General features: G+C 42.1%; 1 protein-coding gene across 15 annotated transcripts in view; it reads left to right on the top strand.

Annotated features, from left to right (window-relative positions):
- Window positions 1-24,720, top strand: part of PPFIBP2 (PPFIB scaffold protein 2) — a 217,182-nt gene that overhangs the window by 142,136 nt on the left and 50,326 nt on the right. For all 15 annotated transcript variants that reach the window (XM_073347678.2, XM_073347667.2, XM_073347677.2 and 12 more), the window contains one exon: window positions 16,143-16,274. In XM_073347678.2, the coding sequence (XP_073203779.2) occupies window positions 16,143-16,274 (132 nt within the window). The remainder of the gene's footprint in view (window positions 1-16,142; window positions 16,275-24,720) is intronic.

Genomic DNA, 24,720 nt, shown 5'->3' with positions numbered 1-24,720 from the left:
AGACAGAAGCTTGCACGCACACCCAGTCACACCTTGGGAGGTGATAATTGATGACTCCCTGGCAGGGGTGCTGGAATGATTTTTATAGTGGAGGTGCTGAGAGCCATTGAACCAAACAGTAAACCCTGTAAATAATGGTTTACTAATTACAAATTACAAATAATTGAAGCTAGAGGATGTGGCAGCACCCCTAGTTCCAGCACCTGTGCTCTGTGGCTGCTCCTGATTCCCAAACCAGATGCGCCTGCTCAGGACCACTGCCTGGGAGGGGCACGTGAATCAATTATTCCACAGGGAAAGAGTAAAATCTGCCGGGGACGTTAGTTCTGCCCTTGCTCAGTGGTGCAGAATTCCCCCAAGAGTAAACATTATAGCTATTTAGCTCTTGGGTAAATTGAAGCACAGAGACTGTTAGACCCTGATTCTGCAATGTTACATGTCAGTGGACCCTAACATCTTCACAAAGCTCACTGCAGGATCAGGCCCCAAGGGATTTACCCAGGATCATACCACAAAGCAGTCAGAGAGACAGGAATAGATCGCAGGAGACCTGACTCCAAGTTTATTATTGAACTATTGCATGCAGTATTTGCTTCGTTTAAATTAAACCTACACATTCTACATGTGGTCTGCAATTCTGTTACCACTTCCATTGTTTCTGAGTGGAGTGAACAGTAAGGATAGGCATAAACTGGTGATTTATTTATTATTTTTTCAAACAGCATGTAGGACAGAAGTCTCTTTATGAATTAGGCATTACGAAATTTTATTTTCAGTTAAATTTTCCAGACACTGATTTGTTAATTTAGGCCCCAGTTGTGCAAAGATTTATATAAGTGCTAAACTTTAACTATTCAAGTTTTAGATTTTCAAAAGCATCTAAGGCAGTTAACAGTACAACTCCCCTTGCCATTCAGCGATACTTTGCTGTTATCTCCCTTAGGTGTATTTGAAAATACCAGCCTTAATTCATAGTTGGATTGCTCAGCTGCTGTATGTTGAACTGCATTGACTCTGTCTTAGGGTATGTCTACACTAACCGCTGGATCGGCAGGCAGCAATCAATCCAGCGGGGGCCGACTTATCGCGTCTAGTCTAGACATGATAAATCGACCCCCGAGTGCTCTCCTGTCGATTCCTGTACTCCACCGCCGTGAGAGGCGCAGGTGTAGTCGACTGGGAAGCAGCAGCAGTCGACTCACTGTAGTGAAGAGACTGCGGTGAGTAAGTCTAAGTACGTCGACTTCAGCTACGTTATTCACGCAGCTGAAGTTGCGTAGCTTAGATAGATACCCCAGTGTAGACCAGGGCTTAGTGAATCTCAGTTCACTTTCTCTTTCTTTGTTATGTTAAATAGTAAATGAAAAGGAAAAGAGCATTCCCCATGCTTGGAAAACCTTAGCATGTATTAATAGAACCAATCTAAGCCAAAATGCAATGTGTATCAATATGTTCATGGTTCTGAAAATAACAATAATGTATGTTGTTTCAGAATGTGCTCTGGCTTTTAAATTTTATTTTCTAACTGATAATACAATTTGAGTTTCTCCCAAAGTTACTTGTGCTCCAAAAGTGCTACACTTAGATGTTGTCTATTTTTTTATTGAGCTTGCTTAAGTATGGTTTAATGAAGTTGCTTTAATAAGATATCTGATTATATCACTGCAGCAACAGTATGTAATGCTACCCTGCAAAATACATACCAGCTGAACCCAGATGAGCAGAGACTTGCCCATGATATAAGGGCGGGGCTATTGGCTAGGATCTTTTTGGCTTATGATTTATGGGTGGTTATTTTGAACTCTGCTTTAAAGCTACAGTGCAAACACTTTACAAACAGTGGTTTAAAAATAAGCTACTCTTCATGTATTAATATTATGCAAAATTTCCTTCCGTTTCTTGTAGAGGATAACAAAGCAGAGTGTAGTGGAATGGCTCAGGTGCTGGAGAATAATTGGGCATGCGACTGGGTCAAGATCAACTTCTCATGTTTGCTTGAAGAAACTTGCAATGGTGGTTCTGCTTTTACTAGGGCTTGATTCATAGCCTAAGAGCTGTACCAGTGGTCAGTTTCAAAGTCCATTGAAGACAACAGGAGTCTTTGAATTGATTTCAGTGGGTTTTGGATCAACCCTTAAGTTTAGAAAACATGTATTCTGTCTTTTGAGGAATGAAGAAGAGGGTCATGGGTGTGATTGGGGTATTTTTCTTTTCTTTTCTTTTCTTTTTAAACCACTTAACATATAGGACCTTTCAAAAATCCATTGAAATCAGTGGAAAAATTTCTGTTGACTTTAGCACTTTGGATAGGCCCTAAATATACATCCCATTCTGACTGAGAAGAAATTCATCCTGAAGTGCTAAGAGTTGCTTAACATTTGTTTTGATGTGTGAGTTCAGTACTAGAGGTTCCTGAGTCTATCCGCTTTGTCAAAAATAAATAAATAGAAGAGAAGAGAGTTTTGGCAGTTCCAGTGCAGGTCTTTGTTTTAGACAAAGCTTTAGTCCATAACTAGATAGATAAACATTTGGTATTTATATTGTCCATGTATAGTTAAATTATAAAGGGTGAGGCAAGGTGCTGAGTCTCTGCTCTGACTCACTATTGAAGATTGTCTATTGTCTAATTAGCCTTGGAAGGACTATCCAAGATTGACCAAGTGAATGAGTACAAACAAGGCTGTGGTAAACTTAATCTTCCAAGAGCAAGAAGGGCTTGATTCCTCAGGGCTAGTCTTGGTTTTCAGCATGTTGTGCTCCTCCCTCATATCAGTCCCAACTCCTAGCCATGCTTGGGCCATTTGATTTCACCTGTCCTCCATAGCTGTCCTGCATTTGGCATATGATCAGCAATAGTCAATCCAGAGGACTCCGTGTAGTTTGTTCAGATAGCCCCCATAACATTATGACAAGAGGTGTTTCCCATGAGGTCTATTGCCAAAAAGTCTTGGATCAGTCAGAGTGTCTTCAGGACACTGTCGCTTAAGAATATAAATAGAAAATAAAGATTTGAACACAAATAGGTCTGTATTTATGTCTCTTCTCCTCTTGGGGTGAGATTCTGGCCAAACCACTTCATAGGTTTAAGAAGCAGGGGGAGGATGTTTGGAACTCTGTCCTCGCTTGTGTCTCTGAAAGGGCTGGCCAGGATACCATTGGAGAGCATGGTTCCCTCCACAGGCTCTAGGGGCTTAAAAAATGCAGGGAGAAATGGTGCAAGGGCAGCAACTTGTGTGTGTGTGAGATGCACTGTAGCCTGTGATTATTTCATTCTTGCTCTCATCTTTCCTGTATATGAGTGGGCCAGATTTCGATCTGAGTTACAATAGTGTAAATCTGAAATAACTCTTCACCTCATGGAGGTTTTGCTACCCGGAAAGGGTCATACTGTCAACTTTCAATTACCCAAGATACCAGAATGCAAACAAGTTTCAACACTTCTTTACAATTTGCAGCAAGTACTTGCAGTAGCTGGCTTGGTGTGAGAGTTTTAAGTGGTGATATATTCTGTGCTTTTTTGGTTGTTAGTAAGTTTATAGTAGCAAACTGGCTAATCATGTCGCTATTTGCATAGGTGAGCATTGCACATCTTTTGCTAGTTTACATTTAATGTAGGTACTGCTCTATTCTACACACATATATGCAAAGACTATTCAAATAGTCGGAGTATTGGTAAGTTCAGTGCTTTCCACTTGCTTGGCTATATAATGTGCAAATGGTGAATCAGAGAGCTGTAATTCGCTGTCTGCTGCTGTTTGCACTATTTCATGGAGATTACACATGTACGTTGCTCTCAGCTGTGTTTTGAGTTAAGCGAATATCTTATTTCTACCACAGCTGACACACAGCACTTGAAAAGTGCAGTCCTCATTAGTGGTGGTTCTTGCTGAATTTTGCTAACCAGGTAGGTCTCTAACCATTTTATTTCAAAACTGCTTTAAGTAAAGATGGAAAGTACAAAGTGATTCTTCAGCAGAGTATTTCACACCGTGTGTTTGTGCAGAATAGTTTTTCTTACCTAACTGAGAATCTTCTCTATGATTTCTCTATTAATGTATCGCATGACTTTCCTCCTGTTCCTACGGGCTACTGAATAGCCTGGACCTTACTATACTTACTTCATTTTGGGCTAAAGAGACACTCTGCAGAGGCCTTTTTTCTAAATTATCCTATTTCATTTAAAACCTTCTTATAACAACTTTATAAGATCGTCTTATAACAACAGTCCTTTTCCAAGCCAGCTAAATCTGTTGTGCGAATTTGAAAGTGAGCAATAGCACATGCCCAAATTTAATTGGAATTATTAAAAGGCATGTTTTAATATGAAAATCAAAAATGCTAATTTATACACTGTACTCTGAGCATTTCAGACATAAATCTGCATTTAGAAATAGGATGCATGTTTTAGGATTGCTGTGCACTGATCTGAGTGGTGTACATAATGTAACAGCTTGTGCATGGCTTTTCTTTATAACAATTCTGCTCTGAAATAATATTTGTCTTAGTTTTTAAGAGGTAAAAGTCACTTTTTAAACAAGTTACTTTGTTAACCAGTTAAAAGAAATACTAATTACATTTTAGAAACAAGACATCTTTGTAGAATATGTTCTATTTTTGCATTGGACTTTGGCTTTTTAAAGATCCTCCTAAAACCTCTGTAGCCCAAATTACCATTCTGCATTTCATGTATTATCCTTTTTTACTTGGAAACCAACAACACAAATTTGTATTTTCTTTTCTTACAACTGCATATTTATTCAAGCTGGTTTCAAATTGCATTTATACCACTGAAATACTCTATAATTTCTCTGTAACAAAATGGGTTATATTCTGCTGCTGAACTATTTACTAGAAGCATCTGCTAGAAGATTAAAGTAATTGCTTACAGATGTTATTCATTTCAAGAACTTTAAACTGCACTTTCTATCAAACCAAAAGTTACAGACTTTCTAGATGCAGGACAGAGCCTCAGCTGGTGTAAAACAGTCACTTATCACGTTGAATAGCACCTTATTGCTCAAACAGAACATTAAAACCAACATGGGACTACTGAATGGATAAGATGTACTGCTCTACATGAGCAGCTGTGGCAAAATCTTTCATAAAGGAGTACTATGCAGTGTAGTCTAAGGAAAGATCTTGTATTGCATTGATGCACAAGTTTTTGATACAGAATTTTTTTTTAAAGTGGTGTTCCCGCTGTATAATGGTCCTTAACAATAATAAAGAAACTTAAAACTGATGTCAAACTCAAAAAGTACTCTAAACATTTCATTTAAACAGTAAGTGTAGTCTGTCAAACTAAGGTTTATATATGGGAGCCAAAGTGCAACAGTTGCTTCGGACCTGGTGCTCTAGCCTTTTTAAAATGTTGATTACTTCATACCAAGTTCACAATAACATACAAAGCTACATAAGAACGGCCATATGGGTCAGACCAATGGTCCGTCTAGCCCAGAGTTGGGCAAACTACGGGCCGCATCTGGCCTGCCGGACCGTCCTGCCTGGCCCCTCCCCCACTATCCTCCCTCCCCCGCAGCCTGAGCGCACTGCGCTGCCAGCGCTCTGGCCCGCCGCTTTTGCCGGGCAGCGCGGTGGCGTGGCTGGCTCTGGCATGGTAAGGGGGTGGGGAGCAGGGGGTCCCGGGGCTGCAGTCAGGGAGTGTGGGGGGGTTGGATGGGTCAGAGGTTCGGGGGGGGCAGTCAGGGGACGGGGGTGTGGATAGGGGTTGGGGCAGTCAGGGGATGGGGAGAAGGAGGGGTTCGATAGGGGGTGGGATCCAAGGGGGCAGTTAGGGGCAGGGGTCCCAGGACAAGGAACAGAGGGGTTGGATGGGTCAGGGATTCTGAGGGGGGCAGTCAGGGGGCGGGAAGTGGGAGGGGGCAGATGGGGGCAGGGGCCAGGCTGTTTGGGGAAGTACAGCCTTCCCTACCTGGCCCTCCATATAGTTTTGCAACCCCGATGTGGCCTTAAGGCCAAAAAGTTTGCCCACCCTGATCTAGCCCAATATCCTGTCGTCCGACAGTGATCGGTGCCAGATGCTTCAGAGGGAATGAAGGAAACAAGGCAATTATCAAGTGATCCATCCTGTTGTCTAGTCTCAGCTTCTGGCAGTCAGAGGTTTAAGGATACCCAGAGCATGGGGTTGCATCCCTGACCATCTTGGCTACTAGCCATTGATGGATCTATCCTCCATGAGCCTAATTCTTTTTTAAACCCAGTTATATGTTTGGCCTTCACCACATGCTGTGGCAACAAGTTCCACAGGTTGACTGTGCACAAAAAGTACCTCCTTATGTTTGTTTTTAAACTGCTGCCTATTAATTTCATCGGGTAACCTCAGTTCTTGGGTTATGCAAAGGGGTAAAAACACTTCCCTCTTCAGTTTCTCCACACCATCCATGATTTTGTATACCTCTTTCTGCATCCCCCCATTAGTTGTCTCTTTTCTAAACTGAACAGTCCCAGGGCTTGTCTACAAATACTGCATAGCAGCACAGCTGCACCACTGTAGCACTTAGTGAAGAAACTAAGCTTCTCCCATTGGCATAGGTATTCCACCTCCCCGAGAGGTGGCAGCTATGTTGATGGAGGAAACTGTCAGGGGATAAGTCGATATAACTGCATTGCTCAGGGGTGTGGGTTTTTCACACTCCTGAACCATATAGTTATACTGACATATATCTGTAGTGGAGACTAAGCCCCAGACTTTTTAATCTTTCCTTATATAGAAGCTGTTCCATATCTCTAATCATTTTTATTGCACCCCTCTGTACTTTTTCTAATTCTAATCTCTCTCTTTATGTTTTGTTTTTTTGAGATGGGGCAACCAGTACTGCATGAAGTGTTCAAGGTGTGGGCGTATCATGGATTTATATTGTGGCACTGTGATATTTTCTGTCTTACTATCTATCCCTTTCAATAATTCCTGACATTCTGTTAGCTTTTTTGGACTGCTGCTGCACATTGAGTAGATTTTTTTAGAGAATTAGCTATGATGATTCGAAGATCTCGTTCTTGAGTGGTCACAGCTAATTTGGAGCCCATCATTTTGTATGAATAGATAGGATTATGCTTTCCAGTATGCATTACTTTGCACATATCAACATTCATGTTTAACTGCCATTTTGTCATCCAGTCTCGAGAGATCCCTTTGTAAGATCCCTTTCCAGTCAGCTTTGGGTCTTAACTATCTTGAGTAATTTTGTGTCATCTGCAGACTTTGCCACCTCACTGTTTACCCACTTTTCCTGACCATTTATAAAAATGTTGAACAGCACAGGTCCCAGTACAGATCCTTGTGGACCCTGCTATTTCCTTCATTCTATTGTTTAAACTGAACTTTGATTTCTACCCTTTGTTTCTATCCTTTTAATCCATGATTTACTAATCCATGAGGCGACCCTCCCTCTTATCCCATGACTGCTTAGTTTGCTTAACGGCCTTTGGTGTGTGTCCTTATCAAAGGCTTTCTGAAAGTCGAACTATACTATATGAATTGGACCTCCCTTGTCCACATGCTTGCTGACACCCTCAAAGAATTATAATAGATTGGTGAGGCACAGTTTCTCTTTATAAAAGATGTGTTGACTCTTCCCCAACATATCATGTTCATTTATGTGTCTGATAATTCTGTTCTTTACTGTGGTTTCAACCAGTTTACCCAGTATTGAAGTTATTTATTACTGCATCTAATTTCCAGGATCGCCTCTAGAGCCTTTAAAGAAAATCTCCATTGTATCAGATGTCCTCAAGTCTTCTGGTACAGAGCCTGATTTAAGTGATAGATTATATACTGCAGTTAATAGTTTTGCAGTTTCATATATGAGTTCCTTCAAAACTCTTGGGGAATACAGCTGGTCTTGCTGACTTATTATAGTTAAATTTATCAGTTTGTCTAAAAACTCCTTTATTGACACCTCAGTCTGAGACCGTCCTCAGATTTGTCACCTAAAAAGAATAGCTCAGGGGTGGGAATCTCCCTCATATCCTGTGCAGTGAAGAGTGATGTAAAGAGTTCATTTAGCTTCTCTTCAGTGGGTTTTTCTTCCTTCCTCGATTGTCCAGTGTCCCCACTGAATGTTTGGCAGGCTTCCTGCTTCTGGTGTACTTAAAAGTTAACAGCAAATTTTTTTGTATGTCTTTTGCTGGTTGCTCTTCAGTTCTTTTTTTTGGCCTTCCTAATTATGCTTTTACACTTGACTTCATAGAGTTTATACTCCTTTCTATTTTTCACAATAGGATTTGACTTCTAGTTTTTAAAGGATGACTTTTTGCCTCTAACCACCTCTTTTACTTTGCTGATTAGCCATGGTGGCATGTTTTTGGTCCTCTTACTTGTTTTGATTTGTGTTATACATTTAGTTTGAGCCTCTATTACGGTGTTTTAAAATGGTTTCCATGCAGCTTGCAGGCATTTCACTTTTGTGACTGTTCCTTTTAATTTCCATTTAACAAGCTTCCTCATTGTTGTGTAGTTCCCCTTTTGAAGTTAAAATTCTAATTTAAAGTTACAATAGTAAAGCCTGCTCCAGTTTGGGGTGATATATACCTCTGGATAGTGATCCTTTACAAGATGCTGTAGCTGTGGTCCTTTATCCTTGCTTTCCAGAAGGACTGAAACATGAAAAACGTGTAAGGATGACTTTTATGTTTTATACATTATAAAGTTTTTGACTCTCAGTTTTGAAAATAGCATTTGTGGTGTAAAAAGCAGTCACTACTGAAATGATATATTGAGTGATTCTTGGAACCAGGTTTCTGAACAACATTACATCAATAAAATATTAAACAATAAATACTGAGACAAAAGAGGAAATAATCAGATGTAATTCAATGAAGTAATTCAGCAGCAGACAGATGCAACACTTTCAGGGCTGCATAGGCAGAGGCATAAAACACGCTGTTCCTCTTCTGTTTATTTTCCTGACTGTGCCCAAATACCCTTAGCAATGTCAGCAGGAATGGGCACAACTATGGGAAAAGTAGGTGGTTTAGATAATTGCTGCTGCAGCACAAATGACAGCCAATTACTGTTTTTAATCCAGACCGTATTCTCCACCAGATTAAAACAATGTTGAGGTGTATTAAATTTGGGGTTCTAAATAAATAATGACTGTATAACTTCAAAATTTTTGTTTGCTTTAGTTTTTCAAAATCTTTCCTTGGCTGTAAACCATATTAAACACACACAATAATTTTGAACCAGATTCTGATCTCAATAACATCAGTTTAGATCCAGAGCAGTTATGCTGACTTCAGTGAAATTCCTCTGGATTTACCTCATGTAAATGAAATCAGAGTCTAGCCCCCTTTCTTTAGTACCCTATTTGAGATTTTGGGTAAAATTTTCAAAATATGCCTATGTGCTTTAGGAGCTGACATTCAATTTTAAAGGTTACTTAGACACTTAAGACTCATTGACTTTCAAGCAGGTTTAGGCTCCTAAAAGTATACATCACTCTGGAAAATGGGTCAGAGGTGGAGCTAAGTACCTTAGGTTTCAGAGTAGCAGCCGTGTTAGTCTGTATCCGCAAAAAGAACAGGAGTACTTGTGGCACCTTAGAGACTAACAAATTTATTTGAGCATAAGCTTTCGTGAGCTACAGCTCACTTCATCGCTACACTACGAGGACTCCCAGCTATCTTCGAGACACCACTGACTTCCTGAAGAAACTACAATCCATCAGTGTTCTTCCACAAAACACCATCCTGGCCCCAATGGGTGTAGAAGCCCTCTACACCAACATTCCACACAAAGATGGACTACAAGCCATCAGGAACAGTATCCCCGATAATGTCACAGCAAACCTGGTGGCTGAACTTTGTGACTTTGTCCTCACACATAACTATTTCACATTTGGGGACAATATATACCTTCAAATCAGCAGCACTGCAATGGGTACCCGCATGGCCCCACAGTATGCCAACATTTTTATGGCTGACTTAGAACAACGCTTCCTCAGCTCTCGTCCCCTAAAGCCCCTACTCTACTTGCGCTACATTGATGACATCATCATCATCTGGACCCATGGAAAAGAAGCCCTTGAGCAATTCCACCATGATTTCAACTATTTCCATCCCACCATCAACCTCAGCCTAGACCAATCCACACAAGCAGTCCATTTCCTGGACACTACTGTGCTAATAAGCAATGGTCACATAAACACCACCCTATACAGGAAACCTACTGACCGCTATACTTACCTACAAGCCTCCAGCTTCCATCCAGGACACATCACACGATCCATTGTATACAGCCAAGCTCTAAGATACAACCGCATTTGCTACAATCCCTCTAACAGAGACAAACACCTACAAGATCTCTATCAAGCATTCTTAAAACTACAGTACCTACCTGCTGAAGTGAAAAAACAGATTGACAGAGCCAGAAGAGTACCCAGAAGTCACCTACTACAGGACAAGCCCAACAAAGAAAATAACAGAACGCCACTAGCTGTCACCTTCAGCCCCCAACTAAAATCTCTCCAGCGCATCATCAAAGATCTACAACCTATCCTGAAAAATGATCCCTCACTCTCACAGATCTTGGGAGATAGACCAATCCTCGCTTACAGACAGCCCCCCAACCTAAAGCAAATACTCTCCAGCAACCACACACCACACAACAAAAACACTAACCCAGGAACCTATCCTTGCAACAAAGCCTGATGCCAACTCTGTCCACATATTTATTCAAGTGACACCATCATAGGACCTAATCACATTAGCCACGCCATCAGGGGCTCATTCACCTGCACGTCTACCAATGTGATATATGCCATCATGTGCCAGCAATGCCCCTCTGCCATGTACATTGGCCAGACCAGACAGTCTCTATGCAAAAGAATAAATGGACACAAATCTGACATCAGGAATCATAACATTCAAAAATCAGTAGGAGAACGCTTCAACCTCTCTGGCCACTCAGTAACAGATTTAAAGGTGGCAATTTTGTAACAGAAAAGCTTCAAAAGCAGACTCCAATGAGAAACTGCTGAGCTTCAATTAATATGCAAACTAGATACCATTAACTTGGGTTTGAATAGAGACTGGGAGTGGCTGGGTCATTACACATATTGACAGGTTTCAGAGTAACAGCCGTGTTAGTCTGTATTCGCAAAAAGAAAAGGAGGACTTGTGGCACCTTAGAGACTAACCAATTTATTAGAGCATAAGCTTTCGTGAGCTACAGCTCACTTCCTCAGATGCATATCGTGGAAACTGCCTTAAGATAGCGACCTTCATGTCTGTGATCGCGTGACCAGAGAGATTGAAGTGTTCTCCGACTGGTTTATGAATGTTATAATTCTTGACATCTGATTTGTGTCCATTTATTCTTTTACGTAGAGACTGTCCAGTTTGACCAATGTACATGGCAGAGGGGCATTGCTGGCACATGATGGCATATATCACATTGGTGGATGTGCAGGTGAACGAGCCTCTGATAGTGTGGCTGATGTTATTAGGCCCTGTGATGGTGTCCCCTGAATAGATATGTGGGCACAGTTGGCAACGGGCTTTGTTGCAAGGATAAGTTCCTGGGTTAGTGGTTCTTGGTTGTTGGTGGTTGTATTTGCTTCAGGTTGCGGGGCTGTCTGTAGGCAAGGACTGGCCTGTCTCCCAAGATTTGTGAGAGTGTTGGGTCATCCTTTAGGATAGGTTGTAGATCCTTAATAATGCGTTGGAGGGGTTTTAGTTGGGGGCTGAAGGTGACGGCTAGTGGCGTTCTGTTATTTTCTTTGTTAGGCCTGTCCTGTAGTAGGTAACTTCTGGGAACTCTTCTGGCTCTATCAATCTGTTTCTTTACTTCTGCAGGTGGGTATTGTAGTTGTAAGAAAGCTTGACAGAGATCTTGTAGGTGTTTGTCTCTGTCTGAGGGGTTGGAGCAAATGCGGTTGTATCGCAGAGCTTGGCTGTAGACGATGGATCGTGTGGTGTGGTCAGGGTGAAAGCTGGAGGCATGCAGGTAGGAATAGCGGTCAGTAGGTCTCCGGTATAGGGTGGTATTTATGTGACCATTGTTTATTAGCACTGTAGTGTCCAGGAAGTGGATCTCTTGTGTGGACTGGACCAGGCTGAGGTTGGTGGTGGGATGGAAATTGTTGAAATCATGGTGGAATTCCTCAAGGGCTTCTTTTCCATGGGTCCAGATGATGAAGATGTCATCAATATAGCGCAAGTAGAGTAGGGGCTTTAGGGGACGAGAGCTGAGGAAGCGTTGTTCTAAATCAGCCATAAAAATGTTGGCATACTGTGGGGCCATGCGGGTACCCATAGCAGTGCCGCTGATCTGAAGGTATACATTGTCCCCAAATGTGAAGTAGTTATGGGTAAGGACAAAGTCACAAAGTTCAGCCACCAGGTTAGCCGTGACATTATCGGGGATAGTGTTCTTGACGGCTTGTAGTCCATCTTTGTGTGGAATGTTGGTGTAGAGGGCTTCTACATCCATAGTGGCCAGGATGGTGTTATCAGGAAGATCACCGATGGATTGTAGTTTCCTCAGGAAGTCAGTGGTGTCTCGAAGGTAGCTGGGAGTGCTGGTAGCGTAGGGCCTGAGGAGGGAGTCTACATAGCCAGACAATCCTGCTGTCAGGGTGCCAATGCCTGAGATGATGGGGCGCCCAGGATTTCCAGGTTTATGGATCTTGGGTAGTAGATAGAATATCCCAGGTCGGGGTTCCAGGGGTGTGTCTGTGCGGATTTGATCTTGTGCTTTTTCAGGAAGTTTCTTGAGCAAATGCTGTAGTTGCTTTTGGTAACTCTCAGTGGGATCAGAGGGTAATGGCTTGTAGAAACTCGTGTTGGAGAGCTGCCGAGCAGCCTCTTGTTCATATTCCGACCTACACATATTGAATTTATTTCCACATGTTAAGTATCCTCACACCTTCTTGTCAACTGTCTAAATAGGCCATCTTGATTATCACTACAAAAGTTTTTTTTTCTTCTGCTGATAATTGCTCATTTTAATTAATTAGCCTCTTACAGTTTGTATGGCAAATTCCACCTTCTCTGTATGTGTGTATAATATATCTTCTTCCTATATGTTCCATTCAATGCATCCAATGAAGTGGGCTGTAGCCCACGAAAGCTTATGCTCTAATAAATTTGTTAGTCTCTAAGGTGCCACAAGTACCTCCTGTTTTTTAAGTACGTTAGGTGCTTTTGAAAATTATATTCTTTGTCATCTTATTTTCTTGTCTTTGACTGCCATGGAAATTGAAAAGTGTGAGGAGATAAATCTTGTTTTCCAAACACGACGCGAGACTGGTATGAGAATCACTTTTGCTATTTCTATCCAAAGCATGCCATGCTCTACCATAGATTTCTAATACTTCAGAAAATAAACTCAGCTCACTTGCTTAAGCAAAAGCCTTGGCCAAATGTTTCTAGTTTAGTATGTGGCTCAGTTTAGATATTGTCTTCTGTGCTGGATTCCAACTAGATCACATCACTTTCCATTCAACGTTGTTCACTTTGCAGCATGCGTTCTCTTCCAAAATTAACAGTTGCTACAATGTGCAAAGAAAACTTTCAAGGTGCATTTCACATGATAGGAAAGAAGTTGACTGTCTCTGTTAACGCAGCAATAGAAGTGGATTTCTCAGGCCTTTTATAGGATTCCATGTTGGGAAAGTATATTTTGCTGAATAATGCATTATAAAAAGCTTTGTTAATCTAAATCACTGCATCGTAATATTAAAATCAATCTCTGTCTGGGTAAGTGTTCTGGAATTCAGGCACTCAGCCACAGGACTGCAGAAAACTCTATGAAAAGATTTTATCTGATATCCTGTTTTCTATTGTGTCATCTGAAGATTTGTGTAGGATTATGTGCTTGTGCTTAATTCAGCCTCCACATACTCCAGCTTGGTGTCTTGGCCATGAAATAGCTCAGCCACAAACATTCTCCTGAAAAAAATATTCTCTAGTAGTTTATATGGAAGAACATTTAGGAAAAATAGCTGCAAAATTCATTGACATCCTTGGAAGGATACACACAGTGGAGGGGGTAGAAAAGGTTGCTTTCCTCTTACATTTGCAGTCAAGTTGTTTGTTTTGCTATTGCAGAAAAATCAATCTCTTTTCAGCTATTTTCTTCTTCATAGAGCATTCTGTTGAACTTGAAAATGTTTTCACTCTAATATTTTATAAATCTGTCACAATTCCAGTAATAACATATATAATAGTTATTTTTTCCAACAGTAATAAATGCTTATTTCAAACTTGTCTGCAATGCCACATGTTTTTTAAATTATAGACCGCGAGTGCATAAGAACGGCCATGCTGAGTCAGACCAGTGGTCCATCTAGCCCAGTATCCTATCTTCTTACAGTGGCCAATGCCAGGTGCTTCAGACGATTAAATGAACAGTCCAGGGAAATTATCAAGTATTCCCTGTCGTCCAGTCCCATCTCCTGGCAGTTGGAGGTTTAGGGACACCATGGGGTTGCATTCCTGACCATCTTGGCTAATTGCCATTGATGGACCTATTCTCTGTGGATTTAGCTAATTCTTTTGGCCTTCATCATGTGCCATGGCAGCAAGTTCCTCAGCTTGACTGTGCATTGTGGGAAAAAATGCATCCTTATGTTTGCTTTAAGCTTGCTGCTTATTAATCTCATCAGGTGACCCTTAGTTCTTGTGTTATGTGAAGGAGTTAATAGTGTTTCCCTATTCACTTTCTCCACATCATTCATGAATTTGTAGACCTTTCTCTTTTTTGGTAGACCCCTCCCGCCCTCTTGGTCATCTCTTTTCTAAACTGAGCAGTCCCAGTCTTTTTAACCTCGTATAGATGATGATCTATACCTGTAATCATTTCTGTTACCCATCTCTGCAAATTTTCTAATTGTAATATATCTTTTTTGAGATCGGGTGACCAGAACAGTATGCAGTATCCAAGTGTGTGCACACCACAGATTTATATAGGGGCATTATTTTCTGTCTTATTATCTATCCCTTTCCTAATGATTCCTAACATTCTGTTAGCTTTTTTGACTGGCGCTGCACATTGAGTGGATATTTTCAGAGAACTTGCCACGATAACTCCCAGATCTCGAGTCGTAACAGCTAATTTAGAACCCGTCATTTTGTATGTATAGTTCGGATTATGTTTTTCAATGTACATTACTTGCACTTATCAATATTGAATTTCATTTTCCATTTTGTTGTCCAATCACTCAGTTTTACGAGATCCCTGTGTAACTCTTTGTGGTCTGCTTTGGACTTAACTATCTTGAGTAATTTAGTATCATCTGCAAACTTTGCCACCTCAGTGTTCACCCTGTTTTCTAAATCTTTAATTCATATGTTCTACGGGACTGGACCTAGTACAGCTCCTCTGGGGACCCTGCTATTTACCTCTCTCCAACTGTGAAAACTGACCATTTATTCCTACCCTTTGTATTCTATCTTTTAACCAGTTACTGATCCATGAGTGGCTTTTCCCTCTTATCCCATGACAGCTTACTTTATTTAAGAACCTTTGATGAGGGACCTCATCAAAGGCTTACTTAAAGTCCAAGTACATTATATCAACTAGATCACTGTTGTCCTCATGCTTTTTGACTGTCTCAAACATTTTTAATAGTTTGATACATGATTTCCCTTTACAAAAGCTGTGTTGACTCTTCCCTAACATATAGTATTTATTTATGTCTGATAGTTCTGTGGTTTACTATAGTTTCAACCTATTTTTCTGGTACTGAAGTTAGGCCTACCGGCCTGCAATTGCCAGGATCGCCTCTGAAGCCCTTTTTTAGCTACTCTCTAACCATCTGGTACAGAGTCTGATTTAAGTGATAGGTTACATACCTCAGATGTTAGTTCTGCAATTTCATATTTGAATTTCTTCAGAACTCTTGGGTCCTTATTACTGTTTAATTCCTGTTTATTTTTTAAAAAATCCTTAAAAGTAAAATCTATTACTGTTTACAGTAATTAAAAAAACTTTAAATTATACTTTTGAGTGAATGTGGCTCTTAAATAAGATATAGAGTCATCTTGAATCTGTACTGAAAGTGTAAACTCCTTGGGCAGGGACTTTTGTCCACATAAATGTTAGTATTACATTAGTTCACTGCTAGTGTTTTATACAAATAATAGTAATTAGGGGGGAAACTCTGCTGTTCTTTCAGGAGCTGCTAAGTCGAACGTCACTAGAGACTCAGAAACTAGATCTAATGGCAGAGGTTTCAGACCTGAAGATTAAGTTGGTTGGCATGGAAAAGGAACAGAGTGAATATGAAGAGAAGCAGAACAAAGCTGAGGTGAGTCTCAGTTAGTTCCTTGTTTACTTTCTGATGCTCAGTCTCATGCATGTACGTTATACTGTAGTTCTGAGAAGCACTTGAGCTGAAATACGTGTGCAACAGCTGCCTCCCGCTTACAGAGCACTGTCTGTACCTTTGGTAATCTGCCCTAGTTGCTACTGTATTTATGTCTGTGTTTTCCTTTTTATACTTACTAATCTCAAAGGTTACTGTGCCACTTTAGTCAGACCCAGAGTCCATTCCAAAATCATGCATTAAAGTTGTTCATCACTTAACCCTTCCTCCTCCACAGACCTGTGGGAGAGGGGTGTAGGAATCCTTCCAAAGGCAACAATGCAGTTCTGCAGCTGCTACTGCAGTTTCAGGTCTACCACAGCTGATATGCTCCCTATTTGTGTGGAGGAAATGGCTGGTGGCTCTGCGCAATCGTCGCCTGGTCCCATACAGCAGATCTGTACTGGTTCTGAAGCACTCATGAACACCAGACCTGTGCGGTGGGAGGGCAGGATTTTCCCTTATGTGGAGGAATTATCTTTTTTGAGATCGGGTGACCAGAACGGTATGCAGTATCCAAGTGTGTGCACACCACAGATTTATATAGGGGCATTGTTTTCTGTCCTGTTATCTATCCGTTTCTTAATTATTCCCAGCATTCTGTTCGTTTTTTTTGACTGGCGCTGCACATTGAGTGGATGTTTTCAGAGAACTATCCACAATGACTCCAAGATCTCTTTCTTACATGGGGTGTTTACTGAGTTTACTTAGGAGAGATTTGAAATTCAGGTTGTGTAAAATATCTGTCCTCCGTAATGCTTCCAACAAACTGTTGGACATGTACTGACCTTACATAGGTTAGCTATGGGAGCTGTAATTTACTGCTCACTTCTAGGTTTGGAATTTGGGTTTTTTGAGCTTCCCAAGGCTTCTGAAAGTTTGATAGCGTTAAGGAGGATAAATTCTGGCAGTGGTTGATGGCCAAGTAAGTAACAACAGTCCCTTTATCATCTTTGGCCTCCCCATGATTTTTCACTCAGAACTATCAGTGTTTTAAGTGTAGAATCCCATGTAACCCTAAGGTCTAAGCAGGCCTGTGTAATCTACTTCACAAGGAAATCGCCAAATGTCTCACTAAGAGATAGTTGCTCCCAAGAATCCAAACCCTCCATCAGAATGGGGTGATCCCATATCCTTTGGATTGTGTCAGGGGTTTTCAACATGGGGGTCATGACTACCTTGCCCTATTCTAAGTGATAGGGAAGGTTCTAGTTTGGTGGGGATGGTTGAGAAACATTGGGTTAAAGTATGTGCCAAACTATCAACTGCTCTAGGGTTGGTAGACCTGACCCCCACCATAACCCCAGTGTGAGGGTCAGTTTTATCCCGGCTGCTAAGAGACCACCACCCAAAGTTGTGATCCTGTATAGCCAAAGTAAGAAAAACTGAGACTGACCTGTGCTGATGTTTGAGGAGTCACACTGTGGCCCACCTGATTGCTTCAGAGAGCCAAACCTGTGCAAACCAACACTGACTGAGCAAAATAACCATAATGTACATAGCACCCAGTAGTAACTGCATCTGTTAAATGAAATTGAAGCTGCAATAAACATTTGGAACAGGCTAGGTGCATGGGAGTGTGGGTGAAGATGCAGGAGGCCAGCGGAAAGAGGCTGCGTTCACCAGCCACTACCTTTTCTGGGCAGCACCATACCATCCGCCAGCCAATCACTGTGCTCTAGACTGGGGCTGGGATTGACCAAGGTGGGTGTGACATTGATTGATGGGACACTGTGTTAACACTACCCAGAGGGGGTGGTGCTGTGCCCCACCCCAGCACCAATGCTATTTTACTCCAGAGGCATTCTCTAGCTAAGCCGTTTTAAATTGCCTGCAAATTATGTTGCATATTCAAACTTGCCTCTTGCAATTGGATTTTTTAAATGAGGATCCAAAACACAGGATAATTCAATTAAAACATATTTGTAGTTTTTAATTCTGTGCTTTTATATTTGAAACCAGCTGTTTCCCATCAGCTAGATAGAATTTATTAAATTATATCTCTAGTATTAGGGGAAGATAATGCAAATTAAGATATACTTCTGGGAGTGACTCTGAGTTTTATCTCTCAAATCCAGTTCACTTTGTCCTGCACAACATGCAGCTGTGGTTTGGTTTTGATTTTACTTAGTAACAAAGAGTCCATTGAGTATCTCTAAGCTCCCCTCAAAAGTATTAATTTCACACTGAATGCCACTTGTCACTGGCTCTTCAAAAGCACGTGCTAAATTGAAAGTGCTATTTTTATCCATGTAACAGGAGGGCCAAGAGGATAGATGTTTGTAAATGGACAGGCTCCACTCCTGAGCTTTGCAACGTTAATGTCCACTTCACAGAATAACTCTCTTCTGTCACAGTGCATCACTGTAAAGGTTTATGAGCTGGTTTCTCGAGTCCCAGCAGAAGAGTTCTCTGTACCTTTTTCCTTTTTTTAGAAGAAATATTTAATTCCTTAAGAAGGGTAATATTTAAGAAGGGCTCTAGAGGTGATCCTGGCAATTACAGACCGGTAAGTCTAATGTCAGTACGGGGCAAATTAGATGAAACAATAGTAAAGAATAAAATTGTCAGACACATAGAAGAAATAAATCGTTGTGCAAAAGTCAACATGGTTTCTGTAAAGGGAGATCATGTCTTACTAATCTATTAGAGTTCTTTGAGGGGATCAACAAACGTGGACAAGGGGGATCCAGTGGACATAGTGTACTTAGATTTCCAGAAAGCCTTTGACAAGGTCCCTCACCAAAGGCTCTTACTTAAATTAAGTTGTCATGGGATAAGAGGGAAGATCCTGTCATGGATTGAGAACTGGTTAAAAGACAGGGAACAAAGGGTAGGAATAAATGGTAAATTTTCAGAATGGAGAAAAGATCTCACAAAACTAAGTGATTGGGCAACAAAATGGCAAATGAAATTTAATGTGGATGAATGTAAAGTAATGCATATTGGAAAAAATAACCCCAACTATACATACAATATGATGGGGGCTAATTTAGCTACAACTAATCAGGAGAAAGATCTTGGAGTCATCGTGGATAATTCTCTAAAAAGCAAACGGGATGTTAAGAATCATTTAAAAAAGGGTAGAGAAAAAGACAGAGAATATCTTATTGCCCTTATGTAAATCCATGGTACGCCCACATCTTGAATACTGCGTACAGATGTGGTCCCCTCATCTCAAAAAAGATTTACTGGTATTAGAAAAGGTTCAGAAAAGGGCAACTAAAATGATTAGGGGTTTGGAACGGGTACCATATGAGGAGAGATTAAAGAGGCTAGGATTTTTCAGCTTGGAAAAGAGGAGACTAAGGAGGGATATGATAGAGGTATGTAAAATCATGAGTGGTGTGGAAAAAGTGAGTAAGGAAAAATTATTTACTTGTTCCCATAATATAAGAACTAGGGGCCACCAAATGAAATGAATGGGTAGCATATTTAAAACAAATAAAAGGAAGTTCTTCTTCACTCAGCGCACAGTCAATCTGTGGAACTCCTTGCCTGAGGAGGTTGTGAAGGCCAGGACTATAACAGGGTTTAAAAGAGAACTGGATAAATTCATGGAGGTTAAGTCCATTAATGGCTATTAACCAGATGGGTAAGGAATGGTGTCCCTAGCCTCTGTTTGTCAGAGGTGGAGATGGATGGCAGGAGAGAGATCACTAGATCATTATCTGTTAGGTTCACTCCCTCTGGGGCACCTGGGATTGATCACTGTCGGCAGACAGGATACTGGGCTGGATGGACCTTTGGTCTGACCCAGTATGGCCATTTTTATGTTCTTAAGCTCTGGATCTCTTGGAAATTATTTTAAAAACACAATGAGGTTATGTAAGGAGCTGCAGTATCAAGTGACCTGCTGCATTGGACACACCTGCGCTATGTGTACATAGGCATATTAGGTGGTGGCTTCCCCATATCTGCCCTCAACACATCTACATAAACTTGCCCTGTACATTTTCTTCAGATTTGTATGTTTTATAGTTTCATTTGCTGGTGTAATAAAGCAACAGTGTAATTTCCTGAAGTTATCATACAGGCAAAACTACTTCAATGGGAGTATGTGTATGCAAAGACAGAGCTTTGTGCCATATCCTGGTACTCTTACTCACATGAGGACAGGTGGCAGAATTGGACCCACAGTTTTTAGCCATGGGAAAATGAATCTTGGAATGTTTCTTGTTTTTTCAGTAATTGTTTTCTGCTCAGAGTTTACTAGGATAAGAAGATTCAGACAAACAGTAGCAACTAATCTCTGCTTTGCCACCATTTTAGTGCTGAGTAAGAAGAGTTACGTCCCATGTATGATGATTTCTTGTCTGTTGTGGCTAAGGTTATTTAGAGAGGCACTTTTTGTTTGTATCTAGAAATTAAAACCAAAAGAAACACATTTATCTCAGGTATGTCTGTATCTCTAAGGCCATGCCTACACTACCCGCTGAATTGGCGGGTAGTGATCGATCTATCGTGGATCGATTTATCGCGTCTAGTGTAGAAGCGATAAATCGATCCCCAATCGCTCTGCCATCGACTCCGGAACTCCACCAGGGCGAGAGGTGGAAGCGGAGTCGACGGGGGAGCGGTGGCCATCAATCCCGCGCCGCAATGATGCGAAGTAAGTGATTCTAAGTCGATCTAAGATACATTGACTTCAGCTATGCTATTCTCGTAGCTGAAGTTGCGTATCTTAGATCGATCCACCCCTCTCCCCCCATGTAGACCAGGCCTAAGGAGCCTATCACTATGGTGTTTAGGACCTTGCAGTCCTGGAGCTGCTAACAGGCGAAGTTGACGTACAGTTTTTTGCATCACTTGGCCTCAATCCAGATTTCATTTGCATGATCTTCTGAGCCCAGTCTGAGAGCTGTGGGGGAAAGATTGGCAAAAGAGAGAGGGCGCATTCACTGTTTCTGAACATGCTTGTGCTTGTGCTTATATTCAGAGAAAGCTCAGAGCCACAAAGTTTGATCCTGGATCTGGCTCTAAACTTCCCCAAAGTCCAGGGGAGTTTAGATCCGCTCTTTGGCCCAAATCAAACTCTAGCTATAACAGCCTTTAATGCTGAGAGAGAAAAGGCCTGGCATAGGAAAACATACAGAAAGAGATTCCAGAAGATGAGAAGCAAAAAGGGAAAGATAAAAATAATGTACTCTCAGCCGTTTCCCTGAAAAAGGAGAACAAGCAGCCACAAAGGCTTCAGAGACTTCAGCTAGAGCTTCTCATTTTCCCTGTATGGACCCCTCTTATTTTCTGAGGGGGACAGGAGTTTTACCATCTCCAACTTATCAGGGATGGCCCAAGGCAAGTCCAGAGTGAGTAGACACACAGGGCCCCACGTTCCAGGAACCAGTCACTGGAGAAAGTGGAAAAGAGTTGGAAAGCAGAAGAGACCTTCCCCCAGCTGCCAAACTCCTGCATTGCCATGACTGGAACCTACAACTAGAGTAGCTGCCAGCCCCTTACCTGTGCCAATCCATATCTACAGAAGTCTGCTTGGGCCCCACACATCTGATTTCACCAGGATTCTGCAAATCCTAGCTTGGCTCTGCCTCATAAAGGTTAGTAGTGTTCCCTGTTCCCTGCCAATGACAAATGCAGAATAAAGCTGGGATTTTCAAAGGAGGCTAAGGGAGGTAGGCAAGCGCCCAACTCCCATTGAAATTCAGTGGAAGATGAGTACCTAGCTCCCTTAGTCTCCTTTGAAAATCTCAGCCTGTAGCAGCAGCAGTACTCAATAGGAATTTACCAGTGCAGTGTTAATTTTTTTAAAAAAGCTGCTGCCTTGTTGCGGCAATGACTGTGAGAATGGAACAAAATCCAGACATAGAAAATCTCTGGGTAGTATCCTGATTTTACACAAAGCCTGTGCTTTCCAGGAGTTCCCCTGGCAGTACTGTGATAGGATGGTGGGTTTGGCTACAGAAACACTTCCCTCCCCACTGCCCTGCTGTGTTGTTGCAAAGTTACTAATGGATGTGGTCACTCAGTCTTCTCAGCATATGAGGGATACAGTTCCACTCGCATTAGCTGGTGCTCCAGCGGACTGGCTTTGTTATCTACAGTCCTGGCACAGTGTAGCAAAATCTGTAAAGCCAGACTTTACAGGCCATGCAACCTTTCCTAAATGTTAAAGGGTCTGTTCATAATTTTATCTGCACTATAAAACCACTGCTAAGTGGAGGAAGGGATCTGAAAACAGCACATATTTAGGCCCTGGTTCAGCAAAGTACTTCAGTATGTGCTTAACAGTTATCCTGTGCTTGAATCATTGCCTTAGCATGAAATACCTGTCTGCCATATAACTCCTCTAGACTTGCTGATGTTCATACCTTTGGAAATTAAAAGGGAGGGTATATATAAAGCCTTTGATCCTGCTTCCAGAGTTCTGTGCCTTTAGTACGCTTCGGTTGATTCTGTAGAATATTTGCTTGTTTGGAATAGTATATGCCTAGACCCAGTAAGCTGCTCCCCTGCACAAAGAAGTTCTCAGTGATCCCTACTACAATTTTAGCTAGCTTTGCATTTACTGCACTGCAGGAGAGTTTCAGGGAAGTGTAAACTTTTAAGAGGATTTTCATGTTTTGTAATAGAAAAATTGGAAATCTCCCATCCGCCCCCTTTGCAGGTCCCCAATCTCTCTAGATGTTCTGCTGCCCATTAACTTTCCCACTCACTTAGGTGATTGAATAATGTCATAAGATTTACTTTACCTAGGAAAAATAAAAAGCTGTAAAATATGTGATATCAATATACATGAATATTAGGAGAGCAATTCCAAATTTTTGTAATCTCTGAGGAAGCATTGAAGATTATGAGCCATTTAATTAAGGAGGGGGAATAGGACATCACATAGCTTTTACTACAGACTTGCACTTGGTTTCCTTCCCATAACTAGAAGTGTCCTGTTTTATTGACTGTTCCAGGGAAGCTGTTCCCCATCTGAATGTATTTACATAGGATTATTTTAAAATTGTGTTATCATTCTGGTGCCTTCCTTTTTAGAGCATCATTTTGGCTTCTCCAATATGTGTTGCTTAACCATGTGTGTCAGGAACCTTCCCAGGTTGGTGGGGCTAAATGGCAGAATGGATGGTTTAGGGACCTATTGTTCTTATCCTTGCTAGTATAAAGTGACCTGCTAGTACAGGGGTGGGCAAACTTTTTGGCCTGAGGGCCACATCTGGGAATAGAAATTGTATGGCAGACCATGAATGCTCACAAAATTGGGGTTGTGGTGCAGGACGGGGTGAGGGCTCTGGTTGGGGGTGTGGGCTCCAGGGTGGGGCCAGAAATAAGGAGTTCAGAGTGCAAGAGGAGGCTCCAGGCTGCGACCGGGGTGTGGGGGGGGGAGTGGGGTGAGAGCTCTGGCTGGGGGTGCGGGCTCTGGGGTGGGGCTGGAGATGAGGAGTTTGCTCCGGGCTGGGACTGAGGGGTTCGGAGGGCGGGAAAGAGATCAGGGCTGGGGCAGGGTGTTGGGGTGTGGCGGGAGGCTCAATGGTGCAAGCTCCGGGCGGCGCTTACCTCAGGCGGCTCCCGGAAGCAGCGGCATGTCCCTTCTCCTGCTCCTAAGCGGAGGCTCAGCCAGGGGGCTCCGCTCTGCATGCTGCCCCCACCCCAAGTGCCACCCCTGCAGCTCCCATTGGCCTCGGTTCCTGGCCAATGGGAGCTGCAGGGGCGGCACTTGGGGCAGGGGCAGCATGCAGAGCAGAGCCTCTGGCTGCCCTTTCACATAGGAGCCAGAGGGGGGCCATGCCGTTGTTTCTGGGAGCCACGGGAGTAGCCCCCCAACCCTGCTCACTGGTTGGAGCACTGGAGGTGGGGATATACCGCTGCTTCTGGGAGCCGCATGGAGCGGCCCCTGACCTTGCTCCCTGTCTGGAGCGCCAGAGCGGGGCAAGCCCCAGACCCCGCTCCCCAACGGGAGCTCTAGGGCCAGATTAAAATGGCTGGTGGGCCAGATCCAGTCAATGGGTCATAGTTTGCCCACCCCTGTGCTAGTAGAATGGAGGTCAACTAATTTATTTTCTGGAGTAGGATTTCTTTTGACATGGATGTCTGTAATCATAAATTATATGACAGTAGATTATAGTCCAGAATGATCACATGGCAACTTTCTACTAGTAAATGATGTTGGGTGCACATATTAATATATATATATAACTGATCCCATTTCAGCCGCAACAAAAAAGTCTGGCTGTGGTCCGAAATTGCCCCAGAACGGCTATCAGGACTGGCCAACGTTACAGTATGGTTTCCAGTTGTCATTATATCTCTGTATCCTGCTGGCCAGATTGGTAAAGACCTGGTGCCAAATTCTGATCTCCTTCATGCTGGTGTAAATCACAAGTAACTCCACTAACTTCTCTCTCTTGGGTATTTCTAAAACATCCAT

This window comes from Lepidochelys kempii, chromosome 6 (assembly GCF_965140285.1).
Source record: "Lepidochelys kempii isolate rLepKem1 chromosome 6, rLepKem1.hap1, whole genome shotgun sequence".
NCBI lineage: Eukaryota > Metazoa > Chordata > Testudines > Cheloniidae > Lepidochelys > Lepidochelys kempii.
The sequence above is the reverse complement of the archived record's forward strand: the minus strand, read 5'-3'. Positions and strand labels throughout refer to the sequence as shown.